This window comes from Pelophylax lessonae, assembly GCF_965119305.1.
Source record: "Pelophylax lessonae genome assembly, chromosome: 1".
In the NCBI taxonomy this organism is placed as follows: domain Eukaryota; kingdom Metazoa; phylum Chordata; class Amphibia; order Anura; family Ranidae; genus Pelophylax; species Pelophylax lessonae.
This window is the reverse complement of record NC_138768.1, coordinates 889140213-889164017: the sequence shown is the minus strand read 5'-3', so window position 1 is coordinate 889164017 and position 23805 is coordinate 889140213. Positions and strand designations below refer to the sequence as shown.

General features: G+C 48.3%; 2 protein-coding genes and 1 pseudogene across 3 annotated transcripts in view; all 3 read right to left on the bottom strand.

The window, feature by feature from the left end:
• LOC309550814 overlaps positions 1 to 23805 on the bottom strand; it is a 567902-nt pseudogene that overhangs the window by 295805 nt on the left and 248292 nt on the right. The window lies entirely within an intron of this gene.
• The window catches only part of LOC309548616 (uncharacterized protein), a gene marked incomplete at both ends in the record, with an annotated part of 254414 nt that overhangs the window by 163093 nt on the left and 67516 nt on the right, over positions 1 to 23805 (bottom strand). The gene's annotated exons all lie outside the window — the stretch shown is intronic.
• On the bottom strand, positions 897 to 23653 carry LOC309548722 (uncharacterized protein; the record flags this gene model as incomplete). Its single annotated transcript, XM_082248678.1, has 4 exons — positions 897 to 1969; positions 20559 to 21243; positions 21346 to 21459; positions 23513 to 23653. The coding sequence occupies 4 exons, from the start codon at positions 23651 to 23653 to the stop codon at positions 897 to 899; spliced, it is 2013 nt and encodes a 670-aa protein (XP_082104804.1).

Below are 23805 nucleotides of genomic sequence, written 5' to 3'. Positions count from 1 at the left end.
GTCATAGACAGGTTGCCAAAAAGTTTCGGGCTTTAGAAAGGGCCTCCAATGGCTGTCAATGTGGTGCCTTCTCCACTCTCCATCTCACTAATAAAACCCCAATGGATGACTCTCTATGAACTGATCACATTCCAATCACCGATCATCTAATCATTGGTAAAAAAGAAGACTCGGCACAGAATATTGTACGAAGAGTTTTTATTGGACAAGATCAGAATAAGCGATTACCACACAGTAAATGATATGAATAAAATAAAGCTTAAATCTTTTATAATAGAATTAACAAATGTGTCAAATGTATTAATAATCATACATTGGTTGGACCAATAAAAAGCCGGCTCCTTCAATAAATCAAGCTCATGTATTGTCATGATTTCCTGCCAGCCCCACAGCGGGTCAGAGGGCGATGCGGGTGTAAACCAACCCCGAGGGGACTGTGGTGGTTTCACATTTGTTTATGGACTAAACAGTTCCACCCGTTACAATCCAGCGTCCATTTCCCGTAGTACCAGCAGGGGGCGCACTCTGATGTTTCATTATATTTCCGTTATTTGTAAACTTTCCCGCACTCTGAACATGAAAATGGAGCCTCTAATATAAGTGTGAATTCTTTGCTGTTTGAAACGTACATAAGGAGTGAAACATTTCCCGCACTCTGAACATGAAATAGGACGCTCGCCCGTATGAACTTTCTGGTTTCTAAGAAATAAACTTTTCTTTGGAAAACATTTCCCGCACTTGAAAGATTAAAAAGGGCGCTCACCTGTGTGTAAGGAGGTGCTCTTAGTTAAACGTTTCCCGCACTCTGCACAAGATTAGAGACGCTCGCCTGTATGAACTTTCTGGTGTCTAACAAGAAAACATTTGTGCGCAAAACAATTCCCGCACTCTGAACATTAATCTGTGTGTATTCTCTGATGTTTAAGAAGACTTCCTTTTTGATTGAAACATTTCCCGCACTCTGAACATGAAAAAGGTCGTTCCCCTGTGTGTATTCTCTGGTGCCTAAGAAGGTATGTTTTGTGACTAAAACATTTCCCGCACTCTGAACATGAATAGGGAAGCTCACCTGTGTGTATTCTCTGATGGCTAAGAAGGTTACCTCTTTTATTAAAACATTTCCCGCACTCTGAACATGAATAGGGAGGCTCACCTGTGTGTATTCTCTGATGGCTAAGAATGCTACTTCTGTGATTAAAACATTTCCCGCACTCTGAACATGAATAGGGACGTTCACCTGTGTGTATTCTCTGATGGCTAAGAAGGCTACTTCTATGATTAAAACATTTCCCGCACTCTGAACATGAATAGGGACGCTCACCTGTGTGTATTCTCTGATGGCTAAGAAGGCTACTTCTATGATTCAAACATTTCCCACACTCTGAACATGAATAGGGACCCTCACCCGTGTGTATTCTCTGATGGTTAAGAAGGTTTCTTTTATGATTAAAACATTTCCCGCACTCTGAACATGAATAGGGACCCTCACCCGTGTGTGTTCTCTGATGGTTAAGAAGGTTTCTTTTATGATTAAAACATTTCCCGCACTCTGAACATGAATAGTGACCCTCACCCGTGTGTGTTCTCTGATGGTTAAGAAGGTGTGTTTTATGATTAAAACATTTCCCGCACACTGAACATGAATAGGGACGCTCACCTGTGTGTATTCTCTGATGGCTAAGAAAGTTTTCTTTACGATTAAAACATTTCCCGCACTCTGCACATGAATAGGGACGCTCACCTGTGTGAATTCTCTGATGGTGAAGAAGGGTTCCTTTATTATTAAAACATTTCCCACACTGTAAACATGAATAGGGACGTTCTCCTGTGTGAATTCTCTGGTGCTGAAGAAGGCTACCTTTACGATTAAAACATTTCCCGCACTCTGAACATGAATAGGGACGCTCACCTGTGTGTATTCTCTGATGGCTAAGCAAGTTTCCTTTATGATTAAAACATTTCCCGCACTCTGAACATGACAATGAATTCTCTCCTGTATGAACCCCTTTATGGTATAAAGAAGATTCCCTGAGATGAGATGGTTTCCCGCACCTGTCGGCACTGTCAGATATTAGAAGACTATGTGAAATATCAGGAGATTCCAATGATCTCCTCCAATGGTGAGGTCTGTCATGTATATTATGAGGAACGGGATTTACTTCTGGAGAAGATGCCATGTCATTATCTTCTGTAGTCACATCTTCCTCCGATGTCCTTCTATTCCCACCACAGAGTCCGTCTGTCAGAAGACAAGAAAAATTACCAAGAGTTTTCCACACTTTATAATCAGAGTATAGCATCAAGTCAGGGAAACTCCTGGGATATTCATCTGGTCAGTGAAGTAGCAGAGGGGGTTGTTACCAACAGGTGCTCTAGATGGGCAACAATGAGACGACCTCCGAAACAGGAATGGTTTTACAGGTGGAGGCCACTGACATTTTTCCTACTCATCTTTTCTGAGTGTTTTTTTCTTTTAAATCAGAAAAAGTTTTATTATAAAGAAAGAAAAGTCCATTCCATTCGGTACACAATATTCCCGCTTTGTACAGTCATAGACACATCGATCGTAACCTTCATATATAGTCACTCCTGCATGTTTCCATTCGCCACCTCCACTGACTCCACCCACTCCCCCAACATTTCACTGACTCCACCCACTCCCCCCAACATCTCACTGACTCCACCCACTCCCCCAACATCTCACTGACCCCACCCACTCCCCCAACATCTCACTGACTCCACCCACTCCCCCAACATCTCACTGACTCCACCCACTCCCCCAACATCTTACTGACTCCACCCACTCCCCCAACATCTTCTTGGCCTGCTCCTTATCCCATCCTCTCCTTTTTATTCATTCCTAGGATTCAGCTTTCTTTTTTTTTGAAAATTATTTTTATTGATTTTTAAACATAAAAGTAAAAATAACACAAAAAATCAGACATGAAACAAACAAGGCAACCAAAACAACTCCCCATCCCCCCAATGCTCATGCACTACAATACTTATAGGAGAACCTCAACGCGGCAGTGTCTCCCCCACACAGACTCTCACCCAGGTCCATACCCCAACCTCCCCCACCCTCTCACCACTGCTTGTCGTCTGATAGGCATAGACTTCATTTGTTACCTCCCTAAGTATCAGGGGACCTCAAGTCACCCCTCTAAGGTGACGTCACCTTCACCGGTGGCAGACCACAATCACCTCCGAGAAGAGTAGATGGCCTCTCAGTCCAACCCTGCCATATAACGCATCCTCTATTCAGGTATGTGGCTTTGTAAAACGGCAGCATCTCATTCACTGGTGACTTCCAATACTCCACTGATGGCGCTTCGCCCTTCCCCCGATGTAGAAGAATAGCCTTGCACGCATAGAACAGAGTAACCAGGACTTTTTTTCAGCGGGAACGCGGGGGGAACGCAGTTTTGGCACCTCCAGCGCTGAGTGTATGTGCAAGGGGTGTGGGGTGTGCTGGAGGGTCTATTGATGTTGGCTGCTAGGGGATCTATTGTCACTGGTGGGGATTTTTTTTTGTGTGAGGGTCTAATGTTGCTTGTAGGGGGATCTATTTTTTCTGGGGGGTCTTATGTTGCTAATCTATTGTTGAGGCAGAGGCCTATTGTTGCTGGCTGCTGGAGGGTCTTATGATACTGGCTGCTTGAAAATCTGTTGTTGCTGCTGGTGAGGTCCAATGTTGCTAGGGTGAATCTTTTGTTTCTGGTTGTGGGTGGTCAATTTTTTATTGTGTGGGGATCTGTTGTTGCTGGGGTGTGGTCTATTGTTATGTGGGGGATCTATTGTTGCTTGGGTGAGATCTGTTGTGCTGCAGGGGATCGGTTGTTGCTTGGGTGGAGTCAATTGTTGCTGGGGGGGTCTATGGTTGCTGGGGGTCTATTTTACTACTTTTCTTGTTACCAATATAAAATTCCATACAAATTATTTAGCACCACAAAATGATTCTTGGTTTTGTATTCTCTAAATGGGGCGGTACTGGGAGGTGGGTTGGGGGTAGAACCAAGGGGCGGTGCTCAGGTGGGAAGGGGGCGGAGACAAGGGTTGACTCACAGCTTAGGGGGGAGTTCCTGCACCTATTCTCTGACAAAAAAAGCCCTGAGAGTAACCAACAATAAAATTCTTTGTGCTCCAAGAGATTCCATTTCCTCCACCAAACCCAGCAAACACACTGTCAGTGTCAAACACACCCTCAATGTGGTCCTAGGACTAATCTTTGAAGTGTTAATTCTTGTGGACCAAGGCCAGGGTATCCAATCACATGCCCCACAACTTTTCAAATTTACCCAGAGATCCACGTCTTTTAAAGATGTAGCGCCCTCCTAGTCAGGTGCTAGAAAGGGAGTATAGTTTTGCCTCTGTCTGCCTATCGGAGGAGCAGCAGGTAAATTCTATATTGCACTCTGCTTATCAGGGATCAGGATCTGGGAGTTAGGTCTGCTCAGTGTGTGATTCATCTGGTCTAAGGGAGTGTCCCCAGCTGATCCAATAGGAAGGCACATTGGATGCTGAAGGAAAGCTGGCCAATGACTCACAGGCTTTTGATACAGCCCCAGAGATTGGCACGGATGGGTTGTCTCGGTGCATTGTGGGGCAGGGTATAAAAAGCCACTGGCACATGAGGTAGAGGTCTTTTGGCGGTAAGAAAAGTCCCGGAAGGAGGGTGGTGGCTGCCTCCTCTTCTGCAGCAGTTGGTGGTGGTCACAGGCCTGGTGAGCCAATGGTGTGAGGCTGAGCCCAGAGGTCAAGGAGAGCTGACTGGAGGAGTTGGGGCACTGTGAGAATCTGGAAAAACAATATGGTGAGTACAGAGGATCTTGCCCAGGGTTCTGCCAAGGAAGGGGACCACTCCGGAGTGTGTAGTCAGTGGACGGGTGTCGGCAAGTGCATAGAAAGGGGGTACTGGGGGGAGTACCCTGAGGAGAAACACAAATAGGAACACTTACCTCAGCTTTTTTAAAGTGGCAGGATGAAGTAGCAGCCTTGCCGCATTCTCAAGCTAGAAGTCCTCTGAATTGTTCAACAGTTGGAGTATCCCAATCATTCCTTCTCCTATCCCAATATGAAATAAAACCACAAAAACAACCCCCCCTAGACTGATCATTGACTGAGCCAAGAACATAAAGTGTTAAGATTTCTGCAAGCAGTTGCTACAGGTAACCCAAGGGAATCCTTAAAGTGTGAAAATTCAGCAGTCCTCTAGGGGGCAGTGCTACACATTATATACCTTTCATTTATTCAAGAAGGCTCGGGGGGGGGGGGGGAGGGGGGCCCGTCCCTTGGCTCTTTCCAACCCCACATAGGCACACGCTCATTCATCCAACTCCTTGCTTGTGAGCGTCTTAGCATTTTTTTTGCTATCTTAGTAAATTGAGGCCTCTCTCTGTGGGATTTCCCCTTTCTCTTTCACTCTCTCATATTCTTTGCTTGCCAGACTTTCCTTTCTTCCACTCTCATACCATCTTTGTCTCCCCATTCTCTTCATACCCCCGCCCCCCCTTGGCCCCCTCTTACCCTCCCCTACCTCTTCCTAACCTCACTTCCCAACCTTCCCCTCGCCCTTCTTAACACATGGATAACATCAGGATCCTCTCGATCAATGCTAAGGGACTTAACGTCCCGGAAAAGAGGCAAATTTTGTTGAACGATTTAAACGATCTAAAATTGATATCACCTTTGTACAGGAGACCCACTTCAGGGATGACAAGCTTCCACTATTTAAGAACCGGTTTTTCCCCTTGGCCTACCACTCTACTAACCCGGAGGCTAAATCAAAAAGAGCCTCTATCATTTCTTCTAGTACGGTACCATGGACACTGCGCACATATTCTAAAAGACCCCAATGGCCGATTTCGGTTTCTGAAGGGCAATGTTGGTGACGTCAGAGTGACTTTGACCACCTATTATGCTCCCAACAGCCAGCAGGATGCGTTCATTATTAGAGGTATGGAGAAGCTCCTGGAGTTCTCTGAGGGTCAACTAATTATTGAGGGAGATTTTAATATCCCTCTAAATCCTTCAGAGGATACATCTCTGGGATCCTCCTCTGTCCCCCCCTGGCGTCCGCAAATGTATTGAAAAGTCCCTCCATAGTGCACAATTGATAGATGTTTGGCGCCTGATGCATCCCGGAGAACGAGACTATTCTTTCTATTTCTCACCTCACCAACTATACTCTCGTATAGATTATTTCTTGATGCCGCATTGTTAATTACACACGATCCGTGACTCTTTAATAGGCTCTATTACATGGTCCGACCATGCCCCGGTTATACTTTTACGCACTAAAAGACTTTCGATGGTCCTGAACCTGGATGTGGAGACTAATGAAAGCCTACTCCAAGATGAGACTGTTTTGACAGATGTAGAGAATTAGACCATTTCTTTCAGACTAACACCATTGCAGATACTGACCCTGGAATCATTTGGGAGGCACACAAGGCAGTGATTCGTGGGGTGCTCATAAAGCATGGCTCCTGGATCAAAAAACAGCCTACAGCACAACTAGACTCCTTACTCCAAGCTTTGCATGCGTTGGAGTCCCATCACAAACACGCTCTGTCACTCCTCTCTCCTCAGAGGTAGAACTTATGACTCTACGTAGGCAAATTGATGACCTTTACTTTACAAAGCTAAGGCAGCCATGCAAATTTGTCGTAAAAGGTCATGAGTCGGGAAGTCAGTGTGGCAGACTATTGGCTAGATCCCTCCAAGAAGAAACCTATTATCTCCCGCACAGGTCAAAAAGCCACGTTACCTAGACATATCACACAAGAATTTAAATCCTTCTATGCCTCGCTCTAGAACTTACAAACCCCAACCCCCAACAGACCCATATAGAGGAAAACCTGCTCTCTTTCTGGATGCCCTGGTTGTCCAACACTGACAGTAAATCCCTAGAGCAGGGGTGTCAAACTTAATTTCATTGTGGGCCGCATCACCATTATGGTCACCCTCAGAGGTCCAGTTCTATCTGTAGCCCACCACTATCAGAAGTCAAGAGCCCTCCACCCTCCCTTACATCACAGTGCACTACCTTTACCATGTGCTGCTGCTGGGTAGAACCTGGAGGCAGAGCTGGGAAGCAGCAACTGCATGGTCTGGGGGAAGGCTGGAGTCAGCTGCCGGAGTCTGCTGAATGCTGAGACCAGTGGAGGCGGGGGGTGCTTTGGCTGCACAGAGAGGTCCAGGATTTGTAGAAGTTGTGACCTCATCTCTGCTGCCAACTGCTGGGTTGGGGGGGTCCTCTCTGCAGCTGCAGGGGGAAGCCCAGGATCTGGCAGAGGAATTCTGTCTTCTCTGCTGCCGTCTGCTGAGACAAGGTGGGGGTAGAGATGAGGGAGATGCAGCAGCTGCAGGAGAGGTGCAAGGGCCACATGAATTAGCCTGGAGGGCTGGATTTGGCCCGCGGGCCTTATGTTTGACACCTGTGCCCTAGAGGATCCCATCACCTTGGCTGAACTAAAACAGGCCATAGGTGGTTCCAAAGTGGGGAAGGCCCCGAGGCCGGATGGGTTTACCATCCAATATTATAAAACACTTGGACAGTTTATGGCTGACATGTTTAATACATAGGGCTCTGGGACATATATCCCCAAGGAGACTTTACAAGCTCACATTTCAGTCATCCCTAAAGAGGGAAAAGATCTCACCTCCTGTAGTAGCTACTGACCCATTTCCTTGCTAAATGTCGATTTTAAACTGTTCACCATAATCCTAGCAACTAGGATCCAACAACATCCGACACAACTGATCCATTTGGATCAAGTTGGATTTGTGCCTACACGTAAGGCAAGGGATAACACAACCATGGTCCTCAACCTCCTACATGTAACCACCAAGACCCGCACACCCTGTGTCCTCCTAAGCACAGACACAGATGAGGCCTTTGAGTGAGTAAATTGGCATTTTATGTTTGCAGTACTTCGACATGTTGGCATCAGCAACACCATGCTAAATTGGATCTCACAGATCTACTCTGCCCCTGCCGCCCAGGTTAAGGCAAACGGTGTCTTATCAGACTACTTCACAATTAGGAATGGGACAAGACAGGAGTGCCCTCTGTCACCCTTACTCTTCGCATTATCACTAGAATCCTTTTTATGTAGAATACGCCTCCACCCGGATATCTCAGGCATGACTGTTGGGGTGACCCAGCAGAAAATATCAGCATATCCAGACGACATGTTATTTTCCCTCATGAATCCCATAATTTCTCTACTGAATCTTCTTCATGAGTTTGAGGCATATGGCACTCTGTCCAATCTAAAAATTGACTTTACTAAATCTGAAGCTATGGGAGTAGGCTTATCAAACCCCATCCTCCACCAACTGCGATTGCATTTTAAGCTAAAATGGACGAACTCAGCGCTGAAATACCTGGGCACTCTCATACCACCCAAATCTTCACACATCTTCACGCTCGACTTTCTCCCCCTCCTAAAGAAAGTCCACATTCTATAAGATAAATCGAAATCTGATCTCCATTCATGGTTTGGGAGATGCAACATTATTAAAATCTGCATACTCCCCAAGTTCCTATACCTCTTTCAAGCACTTCCGATATTCATCCCTTCGCATTACTTTACACAAAAGGGACACCCTACTAGTGGATTTTATCTGGGCACATAAGCGACCTAGGCTATGTAGGAGCCTACTAAATGACTAGGTGGACTGGCAGTGCTGGACTTATGCAAGTACTATCAGGCTACAAAATTGGGGAGACTAATAGACTGGTGTCGTCATGGTGAAGCAAAGCTTTGGCCCAAATTAGAACAGGCCCAATGCGACATACCCCTTCATAGAGCTCCATCGTGCCACCATTCACTACCAGACTCCTTAAGACGCCATCCCCTCATAGGTCACACGATAAGAACCTGCTCTAAATTATTCACACAACTTCTACTTTCCCCGACGCACTTGCCCCTGACACCCATGCTGGGGCAGTTTACCCCGGGCTACCAAGATAAAACATTCAGGACCTTGATGGAGTCAGGCTATTTCCAAGCCTCCCATTTTTCATCATCTAGTTGGCATGCACTCAAAGACCTCATGGACTCCTCGGGATCCTACCGTCTAGATTTCTGGAGGGCATTGCAACTCCATAATTTCTAAAACTCATTACCACCTCCCAGTGAACGCAACACACAACTTACACCCTTCGAAGAACATTGCTCTCAAGACAGAATACAAGACAGAATACTGACACAGGTATTATTCACGACCTATGCATCACGACCTATGATCACACCCCAGCGGACTTACCAACCCCCATTCTTAATGCTAAGAGGTAACGAGCTTTAGACTAACTTTAATCCAGACCAACAAAATCCCATCATTCCATTTACGCCATCCATCTGCATGTAAATACAAGAAACCAACTTCAAACTCCTAACAAGGTGGCACCACACGCCGTCAAGGTTGAGCAGGTTCTTCCCCGACAATTACTGATCAGTGCTGGAGATGCCAGGAAGGGCCGGGGACACTCCTACATGTTTGGTTGTGTCCTAAACTAGTGGAGTTCTGGAAGACAGTACGTGAAAGGTTTCAAAGGTTTATAAACCGACCGCTCCCCAATGACCCTGCTCTCTTCCTTCTCCATGCCTCCAACATCCTGGCACAGACCTATAAACATTCTGTCATTCGTCACCTTCTAAATGCTGCTAAAATGTGCATCCCTCTTAAATGGAAAGACCCACAGGCCCTGACTGTTGGCATGTGGCTCAAAAAGGTCGAAGAAATAAATCGAATTAAAAAACCTTGTTCTCTCGACACGTCCCCAACACGAACGATCTACCAAATCCTGGGGTCAATGGAATATATTTGTCCTCTCTGATGAAGGCTGCTCTTTAATTAAGGGTGGCAATACTAAAGAGACCTCATGTTGAGTTTGCGGGAGCTCTAAAATATTGGTGGAAAGTATTGCTGATGTAGGGCAATAGCTTTACCAATGCTAACCCCCCCCCCTTCCACCCCTCCTTCCCTTCCCCCCTCATCCAACCTACTTATCCTCTTATGCCTCTCTCTAGGTTTCTTTTACTTCCCTCCCTCTCTTTCCACTGCTTATTCGCTTTACCCCTTCCTTCTTCTTCTATACGTTATGCGAAACTGGAACAGACAAATCTGGGTACTTTCTAGTCCTGATAACTCCTCCCATTAGAGGAATTGTAGAACACCTCTTATTCTACAACCAATGTAGATCTCAAACGTATGACTGAATTGTCTTCAATGTTGTAATACACCGTCTCAGCATATGTTCTATAAGGAATGTTACTGTTTATTATGCCTGGAAGTTGACTTTCATATAAATAAAAGAATTGAAAAAAAAAAAAAAGAGATCTGACATGGATCAATGGTACAACCTTACCCAACCAAACATCACTAAGTAATAAGGCTACTGAAATGATGACAATTTTATTGTTTGGAATATGACGTTATATTGAGGATTGAAGATGGCCCTTTCATATGGTGTACAGTATCTCCTCCTCATTTGTTGGAACATGATTTTATATTGAGGAATGGAGATGGACCATTCATATGGTGTACTGTATCTCCTCCTTATTTGTTGGGAACATGACGTTACAATGAGAAATGGAGATGGATCTTTCCAATGGTGTACAGTATCTCCTCCTCATTTGTTGGGAACGGGACGTTCACTATTGAGGAATGGAGATGGACCTTTCATATGGTGTACAGTTTCTCCTCATTTGTTGGGACATGACATTATATTGAAGAATGGAGATGGACCTTTAATTTGGTGTACAGCATCTCCTCCCAGTTTGTCTGGAAAATGACGTTTTCTCTTACGTCCTCCGACAGTCGCCGCCTCTTCATATTCGTCACATTGGGGTTAATGACCTTGCTCCGTAGGAGTAGCTAGGCAACAGAATATGTTAACATAAAGGCTTTTAACATATCCCACCCCCAGGGGGTGGTCCCCTCAGTCATTACCCTCCTACTTCCTGTATCCATACCTCAGTTTCAATGTCTAGCTTGTCAGGAGTAGCTGGATATCTCTATGCTGGGGCATTTTGTCTCAGCCTTTTCTCTTTTTTGATTTTATTTGAGTTTTTTTCTCTCTCTTTGATTAGCTGTTACTTTTGTCAGCGTTAGTTAGTTCTTCTGATGAAGAGGATCGTGCGGGCTGGGTCTCAGGCTGACCCCCCTGGTCGCAGGTTGTGGGTCAGTGGCTTCCCAGCCTGCTATCGAGCGTTCAGTCAGGTATTTTTCCTGGCGCTATGAACGACCCATCCCTGTTCGCTGCAGGGATGCTATGGTGGGGTGGCTACCTCACTGGACGCCATGCGGTATCGCTCCGCAGTTCTCCTGCGTCCTGGCTGCGACTCTCCCTGTCCCATGTGCAGTGGCTTGATCGCTTGTGCGGGTTCCCCACGCCATTTAAGAGGTAAGTATCTGTGTGGGGACCTGTCTGTTTGGGGGGTGTCAGTCTGGGACTGTGTAACCCTGCCCTGTTCACACTGTTGGTCTCCCTGTCTGTTTTGGCTGCACTCTGTGGCATGCAAGGAGGGGGGCTATGCTGCACTGTCTCTGTGTCAGAATGTGTGCTGTTTTTCACTGTGTGACAGGCTGTGTGCTGCGGGGCATGATATGGTTCATGTTGTGCATACTTGTGGCGGCCGCTGCGGCGGTCCGCCATTGTTTTAACTATACTGCAAGTGTACTGGTGTTTCACTGTGGGCGGGAGAGGCGTTTTCGGCGCCAAGCGCCACCATTTTGGCGGCGATCGCTCCAGCCTCATGCTGGTACTGCAGGCGGCCATTTTCTTGTAGCCTTCCATAGGCTTTAATAGAGCGCCCTGTGTTGCATCACTTCCTCTTCTCCTGGGCGCACCGATCGAGGCAGCAGCAGCGGTGGTCTCTGCAGGTTTTTATCCTCTCTGTCCTGAATCTTTGCCTTAGTTTTGTGCTTTTCCCTGAGGGGGTCAGCTTGTACTGGTGTGTGAGTGCGGTGGGCTGCGCTAGCCGCGTTTTTAAAGGGGCAGTTACCCTTTATTCTTCTGCACACTTTTGGGGGCATGGATTCTCAGGAAAGCAAATTTCCTCTCACTTTGGTGGGAGGCCAAGGGGCTGCTGCTTCCCCCCCAGGGGGTGATTTGGCTACTGTTGTGGCTAACCTTGCTGCTCAGGTGCAAATGCTTGTGGCTGCTCAATCCACAAAACGGCCCAGGGTCTCAATTTCCTCTGATTCAGAGGGTGAGGGTGACGGGGCTGCTATGGCTGGGGTCTCCTTATCGGGGTCCCGTTCCTCCCTGGATCTTATGGGGTCTGAAGTGGAGGCTGAGGTGGAAGGGGTTGATAATTCTCCCCCTGGCTCGTCTGAAGAGCTTGCACTCATGGATGAATTGGTTGCTTCTATCAAACAAACACTGCTTTTGCAGGATGAACCATGTCCTCCTGCTGTTCTAGCCTCTTATGGGACGCAGCGGAGACGCAGATCTTCACAGGTTTTTCCTTGCACTGATGATTTTCAGCGCGCTGTTAGTGAACAGTGGCGCAATCTGCGGAAGCCTTTTGCTGTGCCTAGTAGGTTCAAGCTGCGTTATCCTTTCTTCACGCCCGCTACTGATGTACGTTGGTGTGTGCCACCTCCGGTGGATCACGCGGTGGCGGTTTTGAATAAGTCTACTGCGATTCCTGCTGAGGATACGCCGGTGTTCCGGGATGCCACAGACAGGAGGCTGGAGTCTCTTACCCGTCATACTTATTCGGTTACCGGTTCTATGCTCAAAACTATTTTTGCTTCACTTATGGCGGCTCAGAGACGTTGGCTATGGTGGATCAAATTCATCAGGGTGTCATGTATTTGTGTGATGCGGACTTGGATATAGTACCGTTGGCTGCACATGTGCACAGTGTGGCGGTGTTGTCACGCCGCCTGATTTGGCTGAAGTGTTGGTCTGTGGACCAGTCTTCGCGCAAGACCTTAGCTAATCTGCCCTATAATGGGTCTCGCCTTTTTGGCGACTCCTTGGATACACTGATTAAAGGGATCACGGGGGGTAAGAGCACGCCCTTGCCCCAATCCCACAAGGCTAAGGCGGCTCCTGGTAAGAAGCACGCTTCCTTTCGGCCCTCTCAGGGGTCCTTTCGTGCTTTTCGGTCGCACTATAAGGGCAAGCCGTTCAAAGGCCAAGGCTCCCAGAAGAAGCCGTGGACAGGTAAGCAGAAGTCCGGCCAGTCCGGATCCGCTGCCCATAACAATGCGGCCTGAAGGGACGCCCTCACCCAGTTCTGGGGTGGGGGGACGCTTGCTCGGTTTTCTTCAACCCTGGCTGGCCCGTGTTCGGGACAGGTGGGTTCAGGAAATCGTTCGATCTGGCTACAAGATCGAGTTTCTCTCTCGGCCGGAGAGCAGCTTTTTTCCCTCAAATCTTCAGCTGTCTCCGGAGCGTTTGCGGGATCTACACCTGGCGGTGCGGGACCTGCGGGCTCAGGGAGTAGTGGTTCCGGTGCCTCATCGGGACAGATTTCGGGGGTTCTATTCCAATCTGTTCACCGTGCCCAGGAAGGAGGGCAAGGTGCGTCCAATTCTGGACTTGAAGGCTCTGAACCACTTCGTGCGGGTTCACAAGTTCCGCATGGAATCCCTGCGGTCGGTGGTGGCTGCCCTGGTTCCGGGGGAATTCATGGCCTCCATCGACTTGAAGGATGCGTATCTTCACATCCCCATTTTCGAGGGTGACCAGAGGTACCTTCGATTCGCGATTGCGGAAGATCATTACCAATTCGTGGCGCTGCCTTTTGGGCTCGCTTCGGCTCCACGGGTGTTCACCAAGGTGCTTGCACTGGTTCTGGCTTTGTTGAGAGCCCAGGACATCTCTGTCCTGGGATATCTGGACGACATTCTGGTTCGGTCTGCGACCAACCAGGGTCTGGTGACAGACCTGTCCGTCACGATGCAGACTCTGCAGGAGTTTGGTTGAACGATAAACTTTCCAAAATCGACGCTGTGTCCGTCGGTTCGTCTTCCCTACCTGGGAATGATCCTGGACTCGGTCCAGGCGAGAGTCTTCCTGCTGGAAGACAAACTCAGGACTCTTCAGGAAGAAGTCAGGTCCCTCAGGGACGTTCCGTGCTCGTCCATCCGGATGTGCATGCGCTGTTTGGGATTGATGGTCTCGGCTTTCGATGCGATTCCCTTCGCCCAGTTTCACACGCGGGGTCTCCAAGCGGAGATCCTGTCCCGGTGGGACGGGCGACCCCAATCTCTGGAGCTCCAGATTTCATTGAGTCATCGCACCAGGCGGGATCTTCTGTGGTGGCTCCAGCCCCCGACGGTGTCGGGGGGCAAGTCTTTTCGTCCTCTCTCATGGACGGTGGTCACCACGGATGCCAGCCTGTCGGGCTGGGGTGGTGTTCTGGGCGTTCTGTCCGCCCAGGGAACTTGGTCGGAGGAGGAATCCTCCCTTCTGATCAACATTCTGGAACTACGAACGATAAATCTCTGCCTTCGACGTTGGACGGACAGGCTGCAGGGCCGTCCGGTTCGGGTGCAGACGGACAATGCCACAGCGGTGGCCTACATCAACCACCAAGGGGGCACCAGGAGTGCCCGGGCGGCTCGGGAAGTGGCCGACATTCTGTCTTGGGCCGAGACACACGTCCCGGCGATAACGGCAGTTCACATTCCGGGGGTGGAGAACTGGCAGGCGGATTATCTGAGTCGCCAGACCCTGGACCAGGGGGAATGGTCCCTCCACCCGGATGTCTTCCAGATGTTGTGCGTGAAGTGGGGTCTCCCGGAGGTGGACCTGTTCGCGTCTCGTCTGAACAACAAGGTAAAGAGGTTCGTGGCAAGGACGCGCGATCCTCGGGCAGACGCGTCAGACGCGTTGGTAGCTCCGTGGCATCAGTACCGACTGATGTACGCATTTCCCCCGATTCAACTGCTGTCCAGGTTCCTTCGCAGGTTGAGCTCGGAACAGCACGCAGTGATTCTTGTGGCACCGGACTGGCCTCGCCGGTCCTGGTACGCAGACTTCGTGAATCTGGCGGTCGACGCCCCGTGGCGTCTACCTCTTCGAGAGGATCTCCTGTCTCAAGGACCGATATTCCATCCTGCTTTACAGTCGCTGGTTTTGATGGCCTGGCTGTTGAAACCGAGGTCCTGAAGGATAGGGGTCTCTCCCCTGAGGTCATTCACACTTTGATCAACGCGAGGAAGTCTTCCTCGGGGAAGGTCTATTACCGTACTTGGAAGGCCTATTTTGCCTGGTGTGAGTCCATGGGGCATTCCCCTCGCACGTACTCGGTGTCTAGGGTGTTGTCCTTCCTTCGAACGGGTGTTGACCAGCGTTTGGCGCTGGCTACGATTAAGGGTCAGGTGTCTGCATTGGCCGTTCTTTTTCAACGTCCTGTGGCATCTAACTCCTTGGTTAGCACTTTTGTTCAAGGGGTGCGACATCTGGTCCCTCCTAGGAGGGATCCTCTGCCTCCTTGGAATTTGAATCTCGTTCTGTCCGTGTTACAACATGCTCCTTTTGAACAGATCAGGAAGATCTCGTTGGCTATGTTGTCCAAGAAGGTCGCCTTTTTGGTGGCGATCACTTCGGCTCGCAGGGTGTCGGAGCTGGCAGCCTTGTCCTGCAGGTCTCCGTATCTGGTCGTTCACTTGGATAAGGTGGTCTTGCGACCTAACCCTTCTTTTCTTCCGAAGCGGATTTCGGATTTTCATCTCAATGAGGACATTGTCATGCCTTCGCTCTGTGCGAAGCCTAAACATCCGAAGGAGGTGAAATTGCACTCCCTGGATGTTGTTCGGGCGATCAGGGTTTACCTGAAATCGACTGAATCTTTTCGCAAGTCGGATTCTTTATTTGTCCTTCCGGAGGGTCCTCGGAAGGGCATGGCGGCGTCGGCTTCTACCATCGCCAAATGGATCAGACAGACCATTGAACAGGCATATGCTTTGAAGGGCAAAGTTCCTCCTGTGCCTGTGAAGGCGCACTCTACCAGGTCTTTGAGTACGTCTTGGGCCTGTCATCATCGGGCTTCTGTGGCCCAGGTGTGCAAGGCGGCGACTTGGTCGTCCGTTCACACCTTCACAAATTTCTACAGGGTGGATGTTCAGGCATCGGCAGATGCTTCCTTTGGCCGCAAGGTTCTTAGTGCGGCAGTTCCTTAGAGCCCCTTGTTTTGGGCCCTTGGCTGTTTGGGATATATTTTTATCCCTGAGTTATTTGTTTTTTCCTGGGTTGTTGCTCCTGTTGGGCAAGTTTTTTTCATGCTGCCCAGCTGGTTTCCTTCCTTTGGTAAGGTTCCTTTCTCTGATGTGGAGACGGCGTTGCCTTAGGCGCGACTGCGTTTCCCCCTTCTCATGTTTGCACTGCTTTGGGACGTCCCCATTGTGACGAATATGAAGAGGCGGCGACTGTCGGAGGACGTAAGAGAAAACTGAATTTTTGTAAAATCTTACCTGTAAAATTCCTTTCTCTGAGTCCTCCGACAGTCGCCGCCCCCGCCCCTCTTTTGGGGTTTTGGTTGTATACTCTACTGCTATTCCACTGAAACTGAGGTATGGATACAGGAAGTAGGAGGGTAATGACTGAGGGGACCACCCCCTGGGGGTGGGATATGTTAAAAGCCTTTATGTTAACATATTCTGTTGCCTAGCTACTCCTACGGAGCAAGGTCATTAACCCCATTGTGACGAATATGAAGAGGCGGCGACTGTCGGAGGACTCAGAGAAAGGAATTTTACAGGTAAGATTTTACAAAAATTACGTTATATTGAGGAATGGAGATTGACCTTTCATATGGTGTACAGTATCTCCTCCTCATTTGTCTGGAACAAGACGTTATTTTGAGGAATGGAGACGTGGGAAGGTAATTAAAAAAAATTAAAGTTACTTACTGGTAACGTCTTTTCCAGTAGTCTTTCAGGACAGGCACTTCTGAGAGAACCTGGCTCCTCCCTTCTTAGGAAACACCGCCCCAATTTATTGGATTTAAGCCTCCCTCCAGCTGGCTGCTTCAGTTCTTTACGAGTACCTCCGGCCACTGGGGAGACACAAAGATATATCATACTAACCTCCATCCTCTGATCATCTTATATTCAGACCTTCTTCGGGTGGGTATTAGTGCTGTCCTGAAAGACTACTGGAAAAGACGTTACCAGTAAGTAACTTTAATTTTCCCTTATCGTCTTTCAGGACAGGCACTTCTGAGAGGATAAGAGAGTACTTACTTTCAGGGTGGGACTACCGCTTGCAGGACTTTTCGCCCAAAAGCCTGATCTTTAGCGGATAGCAGGTCCAGTCTATAGTGTTTGGAAAAAGTTGTGTAGCTGGACCAAGTTGCTGCCCGACAGATCTGCTCCGGGGTAGCACCAGCTCTTTCCGCCTGAGAGGCCGCCATTGCTCTTGTAGAGTGCGCCTTAATACCCATAGGGACCTCCTTACCGGAAAGCCTATAAGCATCACAGATGATTAATCTAAGCCATCTGGCTATTGAACGCCTGGACGCTTTAGTACCCTTCTTTGAACTATCAAATAAAACAAAAAAAGAGTCTGACTTCCTGAACTCCTTCGTGATGTTTAGGTATTGCAGAATGCATCTTCTGACATCTAAACTATGAAAACGAATTTCCTGTTCCCTCACAGGCTCTGAACAAAACGTCGGTAGCACTATCTCCTGGTCTCTATGGAACCTTGAGACTACCTTGGGTAGAAACGCTGGATCGGTTTTAAAGATAACCCGATCTGCAAAAATTTGTAAAAAAGGTGCTTTAACCGAAAGGGCCTCTAGCTCACTAACCCGCCTGGCGGTCGTGATTGCCACTAAAAAAACTGTCTTGAGGGTTAAATTTCTCACCGAACAAGACTCCAATGGCTCAAATGGCTCTTTAATGAGAGCCTGCAAAACTAAAGACAAATCCCACATTGGAAATGGGAGATTTCTTGTTGGTCTTTGCCTATTCAGGGCTTTGAAAAAACGGATCACCCAGGGATCTTTTGCTAAAGGTATTTCGAGGAATACGCTAATGGCTGAAATTTGGCCTTTTAGGGTGCTGATGGCTAACCCTTTGTTAGCCCCCTCTTGTAGGAACTCGAGTACTGATACTGTACTTCCTGCGTCTAAAGAGCTTGCTTTGCACCAGTTTCTAAAAAACTTCCAAGTTTTTAGGTAGATGCTCTGTGTCTCTTTCTTCCTGCTTCCTAGCAGAGTCTGCACCAGTTGGCCCGAGAAACCCTTGCTCTTTAACAGTTCTTCTTCAGTAGCCAAGCTGCAAGGTTCCAATGTTGTGTCTGAGGACAGAGTACTGGGCCCTGGGAGAGGAGATCTTCTCTCACTGGTAGCAACCAGGGGGGCTCTACCGCTAAGCGATTTAGGGTCGAGAACCACGGTCTCCTCGGCCAATGTGGTGCTATAAGTATTAGCGTCGTACTTTCCTCCTGAAACTTCCTCAAGACCGCTGGTATTAGCACTGGTGGGGGGAAGGCATAGGATTTGGGGAACACCCAGGGTTGAGCTAGAGCATCCACCCCTAGAGCTCCGTCCCATCTGCTCAGGGAAAAATATTGAGGTGTCTTTGTGTTCTGCCGTGAGGCAAACAGGTCGATGTTTGGCATTCCCCATCTCTGGGTAATTCCATTGAACACCTCCTGATTTAACGTCCAGTCTCCTTCTCTTACCTTCTTTCTGCTGAGAAAGTCGGCTAGTTGATTTAACTCTCCCTTGAGATGAACTGCCGAAAGAGAGAGAACTTGGACCTCGGCCCATTGCAAGATCTTTTTTGCCAGACCCCATAGGAGATTGCTTCTGGTTCCCCCCTGTCAGTTTAGATATGCTACCACTGTGGCATTGTCTGACCGTACCTGAATTCGGTGTCCCTGCAAGTCCTCCTGGAAGGCTCTGAGGGCTAACTCTACCGCCCTCAATTCCCTCCAATTGGAGGATTGTTTTGCTTCCTCCAGTCCCCAGGTCCCCTGGGCTAGCTTGGATCCCAGATGGGCCCCCCAGCCTATGCCGCTTGCATCTGTGGTGATGATGGTGGAGGCTATCTGAACCCAACAGAGGCCTTGTGATAGGTTTTCGGCTTTTCTCCACCACCACAGAGATCTTTTCACTGCGGTTGGGATCTGTATGAAGGTATCCAGGGAATCCTGGCTGCGGTCCCAAGCTTCCAGGATGAATAGTTGCAGGGGACGAAAGTGCAGGCCTGCCCACTGAACTGCTGGGATGGCTGCTGTTAGTAACCCCAGTATAGACATGGATTGTCTGACTGAGATCGCTTGGTTTGCTTGCAACTGTCCTACTGCCTTGTTTATTTTCTGCTTTTTGTCCGGGGGTAAGAAGATTTTTTTGGACCCTGGAGTCTATCTCGTACCCCAAGAACAATATCCTTTGTGTTGGTACTAAGGAGGATTTTTCTAAATTTAGTAGCCAACCCAGGTCTTCCAGAATCCGTGTTGCATCCCGGAGATCCCTGGACAATTGTTCTTGGGAGTGGGCGAACAACAGCAGGTCGTCTAGGTATGCGATTACCGACAAACCCTGTAGTCGCATAAATGCCAAGGTCTCTGCCATTACCTTCGTGAATATTCGGGGGGACGAGGAGAGGCCAAAAGGGAGGGCCTGAAATTGCCAGTGCTGAATGTCCTCCCCTGTTTTTACGGCTAACCTCAGGAACTTTTGGCTTTTCTCTGCAATGGGAATGTGCAGGTATGCATCCTTGAGATCTATCGAGGCCATATAGCACTGTGGGGGAAGGATGGTTCTTATCGAATAGATAGAGTCCATCCTGAACTTCCTGTATCTGATTGAACGATTCAGGGGTTTTAAGTTTAGGATTAACCTGTAACTGCCTGAGGGCTTTATCACCACAAAGATGTGGGAGTAAAAACCTTCTCCCACTTCCTTTGCTGAAACTCTCCGAATGACGTTTTGTATTTTTAGTTCCTTGAGAGAGGAGAGTATGGCCCTGGACTTCTGTTCGCATTTTGGCAGATGGGTGATTAACATTCTGGCAGGAGGGGGGCTTGAGAACTCCAGCTGATAACCCTGTCTTATTATCTGCAGGATAAAGGGGCTGGAGGTGATCTCTTCCCACCGAGGGAGAAAGGTCCCCAGTCTTCCTCCCGCAGTGGTGAGGTTGTCATTGAGACTTCTTGGGCTGTTCAGGAGGGCGAAAAATAGCCCCCCCGCGGCCCTTCCCTCTTTGATTCCAGGATCTTTTCTGTCCTTCAGATTTCTTTGGAGCCGAAAATTTTTTCTGGGGATAGGACTTTCTATTGAATCCCGTCTTTTTCCCCTGTTTAATTGGGAAGGATTTCTTTCGGTCTGCCGTGTGATCCAGGACTGTTTCTAATCCTGGACCAAATAAGCGGTCCCCTGTAAATGGGATCCCACACAATTTGGCTTTAGAGCCCCCGTCTCCTTGCCAAGTTTTTAACCAGAGGGCTCTTCTAGCCGAATTGGATAAGGCCGATGACCTGGCCGTCATGCGCACAGACTCCGCAGAGGCATCCGCTATGTATGCTACTCCCCGTAGTAACATGGGAAATGAGGATAATATGGTCTCCTTACCAGTCTCAGCCTCAATATGTGCCTTTATCTGAGTTAGCCAATACTCCATGTTTCTGGCTACTACCGTAATTGCCATGGCAGGCTTAAGATTTCCTAGAGCTGAGTCCCAGGCTTTCTTCAGGAGGGAGTCTGCTCGCTTATCCATGGGATCAGGGAGTGATCCCATATCCTCGAAAGCCAAGTCCGTATGCCTGGAGACTCGCGAAAAGGCTGCGTCCAGTTTAGGTGATTTGTTCCAGACCGCCGAATCATCCTCAGAAAAAGGAAATCTTCTTTTCAGAGCTCCTGAAAAGAAGGGTTTCCTTTCTGGATCCTGCCACTCGCTCTTTATAGTGTCTACTAGGACTTTGTGTACTGGAAAAACCTTTTTCTTTGGTTTGCCCAGACTTGCGTACATTTGATCATGCAAAGATAATGTTTTCTTCTCTTCCTGGATTCCTAGAGTGGTGTGGATAGCCGCTATCAGGCCTTCCACCTCTTCCAGAGACAGCTTGTATCTAGAGGTTCTTTTGGATTCCCCATCCGACCCCTCTGCCTCAGATTCCCCTGGGGAATTGGGGGGTGTGCTATCGCACTCTTCCCCTTGATGTACAGAACCCGCAGGTGCCTCCCCACTTGTAGAGGGTAGTAACTGCGGTGTTGGAGCATTTTCCTGCCGTGCCGACTGGGGGGAACTCTGTGGAAGCTGGGTGTTAGCAAACAATTCCTTAAAGGATTGGAAAGTGCTAGCAAGCTCCTTGACAGAGGTGGCTAAATCTGCGTTTTGACTTTCCGTGTGTTCCTTCACTAAACTCTCCAGACATTCTTTGCATAAGGGTTTAGTCCAAGTTTCCCCCATATTCTCTTTGCAGGAAGGGCATCTCTTCTTGGAAACATGGGCTGGCTTTTTCTCTGAGGCTTTCTGTAATTTCAAATATAAAAGGCATAGTTTAAAATCCACTACCTAATGCTCCCCAGCCTGCACAGCTTGCCCCACCAGAGGGTGTTGCTAGGGACGACCATCACCAAGAAGATCCCACAGTGTGACCCTCAGCCTCCCTACTCCCCTTAATTCTAAGGGAACAGAAAATGGAGCTAGTGGGAGAAGTAAGGGAGAACCACCCCAGGCCTCCTTACCTTATGGTGGCTGGTGCTGTTATCTCCCGGAGCGGTAACTGAGGTATGTGCCTCCGACATGCTTCCTGGAGTGGCTCTTCTTAACCTGGCAGCTGTCCCCCAGCTTGCAGGACGCACCAGCCTTTCATATCTGGCGCGCTCACCGCCGCGACCCGGAACCGGAAGTCGCGGTTTGCCGCCGGAAGTGCCCGCCCCTACCGGAAGTGACGTCCCCCGTCATCCGGCCCGGCTGCTCCACACCGCCGCAAGCGGGGGGCGGAATGCACCATGGCGGACGCTCTCCCCGAGCGTGGTGAGCGGGCCCCCCAGCCAAGAAACTCCGCTGAGCGAGGCTGTGGTGATAAAAATTTTCTGCGGCCGACAGGTAAGCGGGTCCCCCCCGGTGCTGTCTTTCTTGGCCGCCTTCTGAGAGTACCTGACTCCCTCTAACTTCAGCCTCCTGGCTTCAGCTAAGGCTCCTCTTGGACGGTGTCTCCCCGCTGGAGGAAACACCAGAACTGAAGCAGCCAGCTGGAGGGAGGCTTAAATCCAATAAATTGGGGCGGTGTTTCCTAAGAAGGGAGGAGCCAGGTTCTCTCAGAAGTGCCTGTCCTGAAAGACGATAAGGGAAAAAAAAAGTATTTTTCAGGAGTCATATGTTGGTCGAGCATTTTAAAGTTTAAAAAGAGATCTGTCATGGAACTGGGTGCAATCACAACACCAAATTATGACAACTAACCAGATCAATGATACCACCCAACCAAACATCACTAAGTAAGCTTTAAACCATTATTGCATAATTACCCGAGCTGATATCTGGAGACGTTTCTTCCTTTTTAACTGTGTCCATCATCCCAACCTCCTCTGTAAAATGCTGATCACCCCTCACATACGGGATGGTGTGATCTTCCTGTGTGGGATCCCGGGAATACAGAGGATGGGGACATCTCTCTGGTGGGTTTCTGTAACTGGATGACTCCACCATGGTGTCCTGGTACTGCTTCCTGTGTCCTTTTGGAAACTCAGCCTCCTCCATTACAAAATTCTCATCATCTTCCTCTTTTATCTCTTCTTTAATGTTAACTTGTGTGGAATCCCAGGAATACAGAGGATGGGGAATTCTCTCTGGTGGGTTCCCATTACTGGATCCATCTGTAGGAAAGACACACACTGAACGAATACATTGTTTCTATGTGTTTATCAGATGATGGGGGATCTAGGTGGATCCTCCGTACTGCTCTCTCCTTTACAATAAAGTCTCCTCTTACCCGGTGATGTGAGGGACGGCTGATTCTCCATCATGACGTCTTTGTAGAAATGGGTCTACAGATCCTCAAACATCAATCCATATACCCAAACAGTTTTTGTATTTAGTGGCCATCACTCACCTGTTCTGATGTCTGGAAAAGATTCCTCTTTAACTTTGTCCATCATCTCAACCTCTTCCCTGAACTGCTCATCCCCCCTCACATACGTCTCTTCTTCCTCTTTAAACTCATCTTTTATATCCATAAAACTTTCATTCTAAACAAACAAAATAGCAGGGAATGATTTCTTTAAAATGTGAGCACAAATAACCTTATACCTAAAAATGGAATATATTTTCATACAGTCAGATCACTTTTACGATCTCTACTTGCATCTTCACCTACCTGATAATGGTGAGGGATGGTGTGACCTTCCTGTGTGTGTGACCTTCCTTCCTCCACTTTAACCTCAACTTTGATGTCTTTCTGTTCCTCACCCTAGAGGGCAAATAATAGACTTGTAAAAGGAAGAAAGAGATGATTCAGAAGAATGTCATCTCAAAGCGTAGAATTCTACAATGTATTTGAGCTCTGGTTGCTCAGTCCCATTACCTGATTATGTTGTGCATAGTTATGTTCTTCCCATGTAGAATCCGGGGAATAGAGAGGATGGGGACTTCTCTCTGGTGGATTTGTATCACTGAATGGCTCCATCAAGACATCCTTGAAGGGGTCTTCTGAAAATGCCTCCATCAAGCCAACCTCATCATCCTCCTCTTTTATCTCTTCTTTAACCGTATGAGTGATGGTGTGACCTTCCTGTGTGGAATCCTGGCAATACAGAGGACGGGGACATCTCTCTGGTGGGTTCTCATTACTGGATCCATCTGTAGAAAACACACACA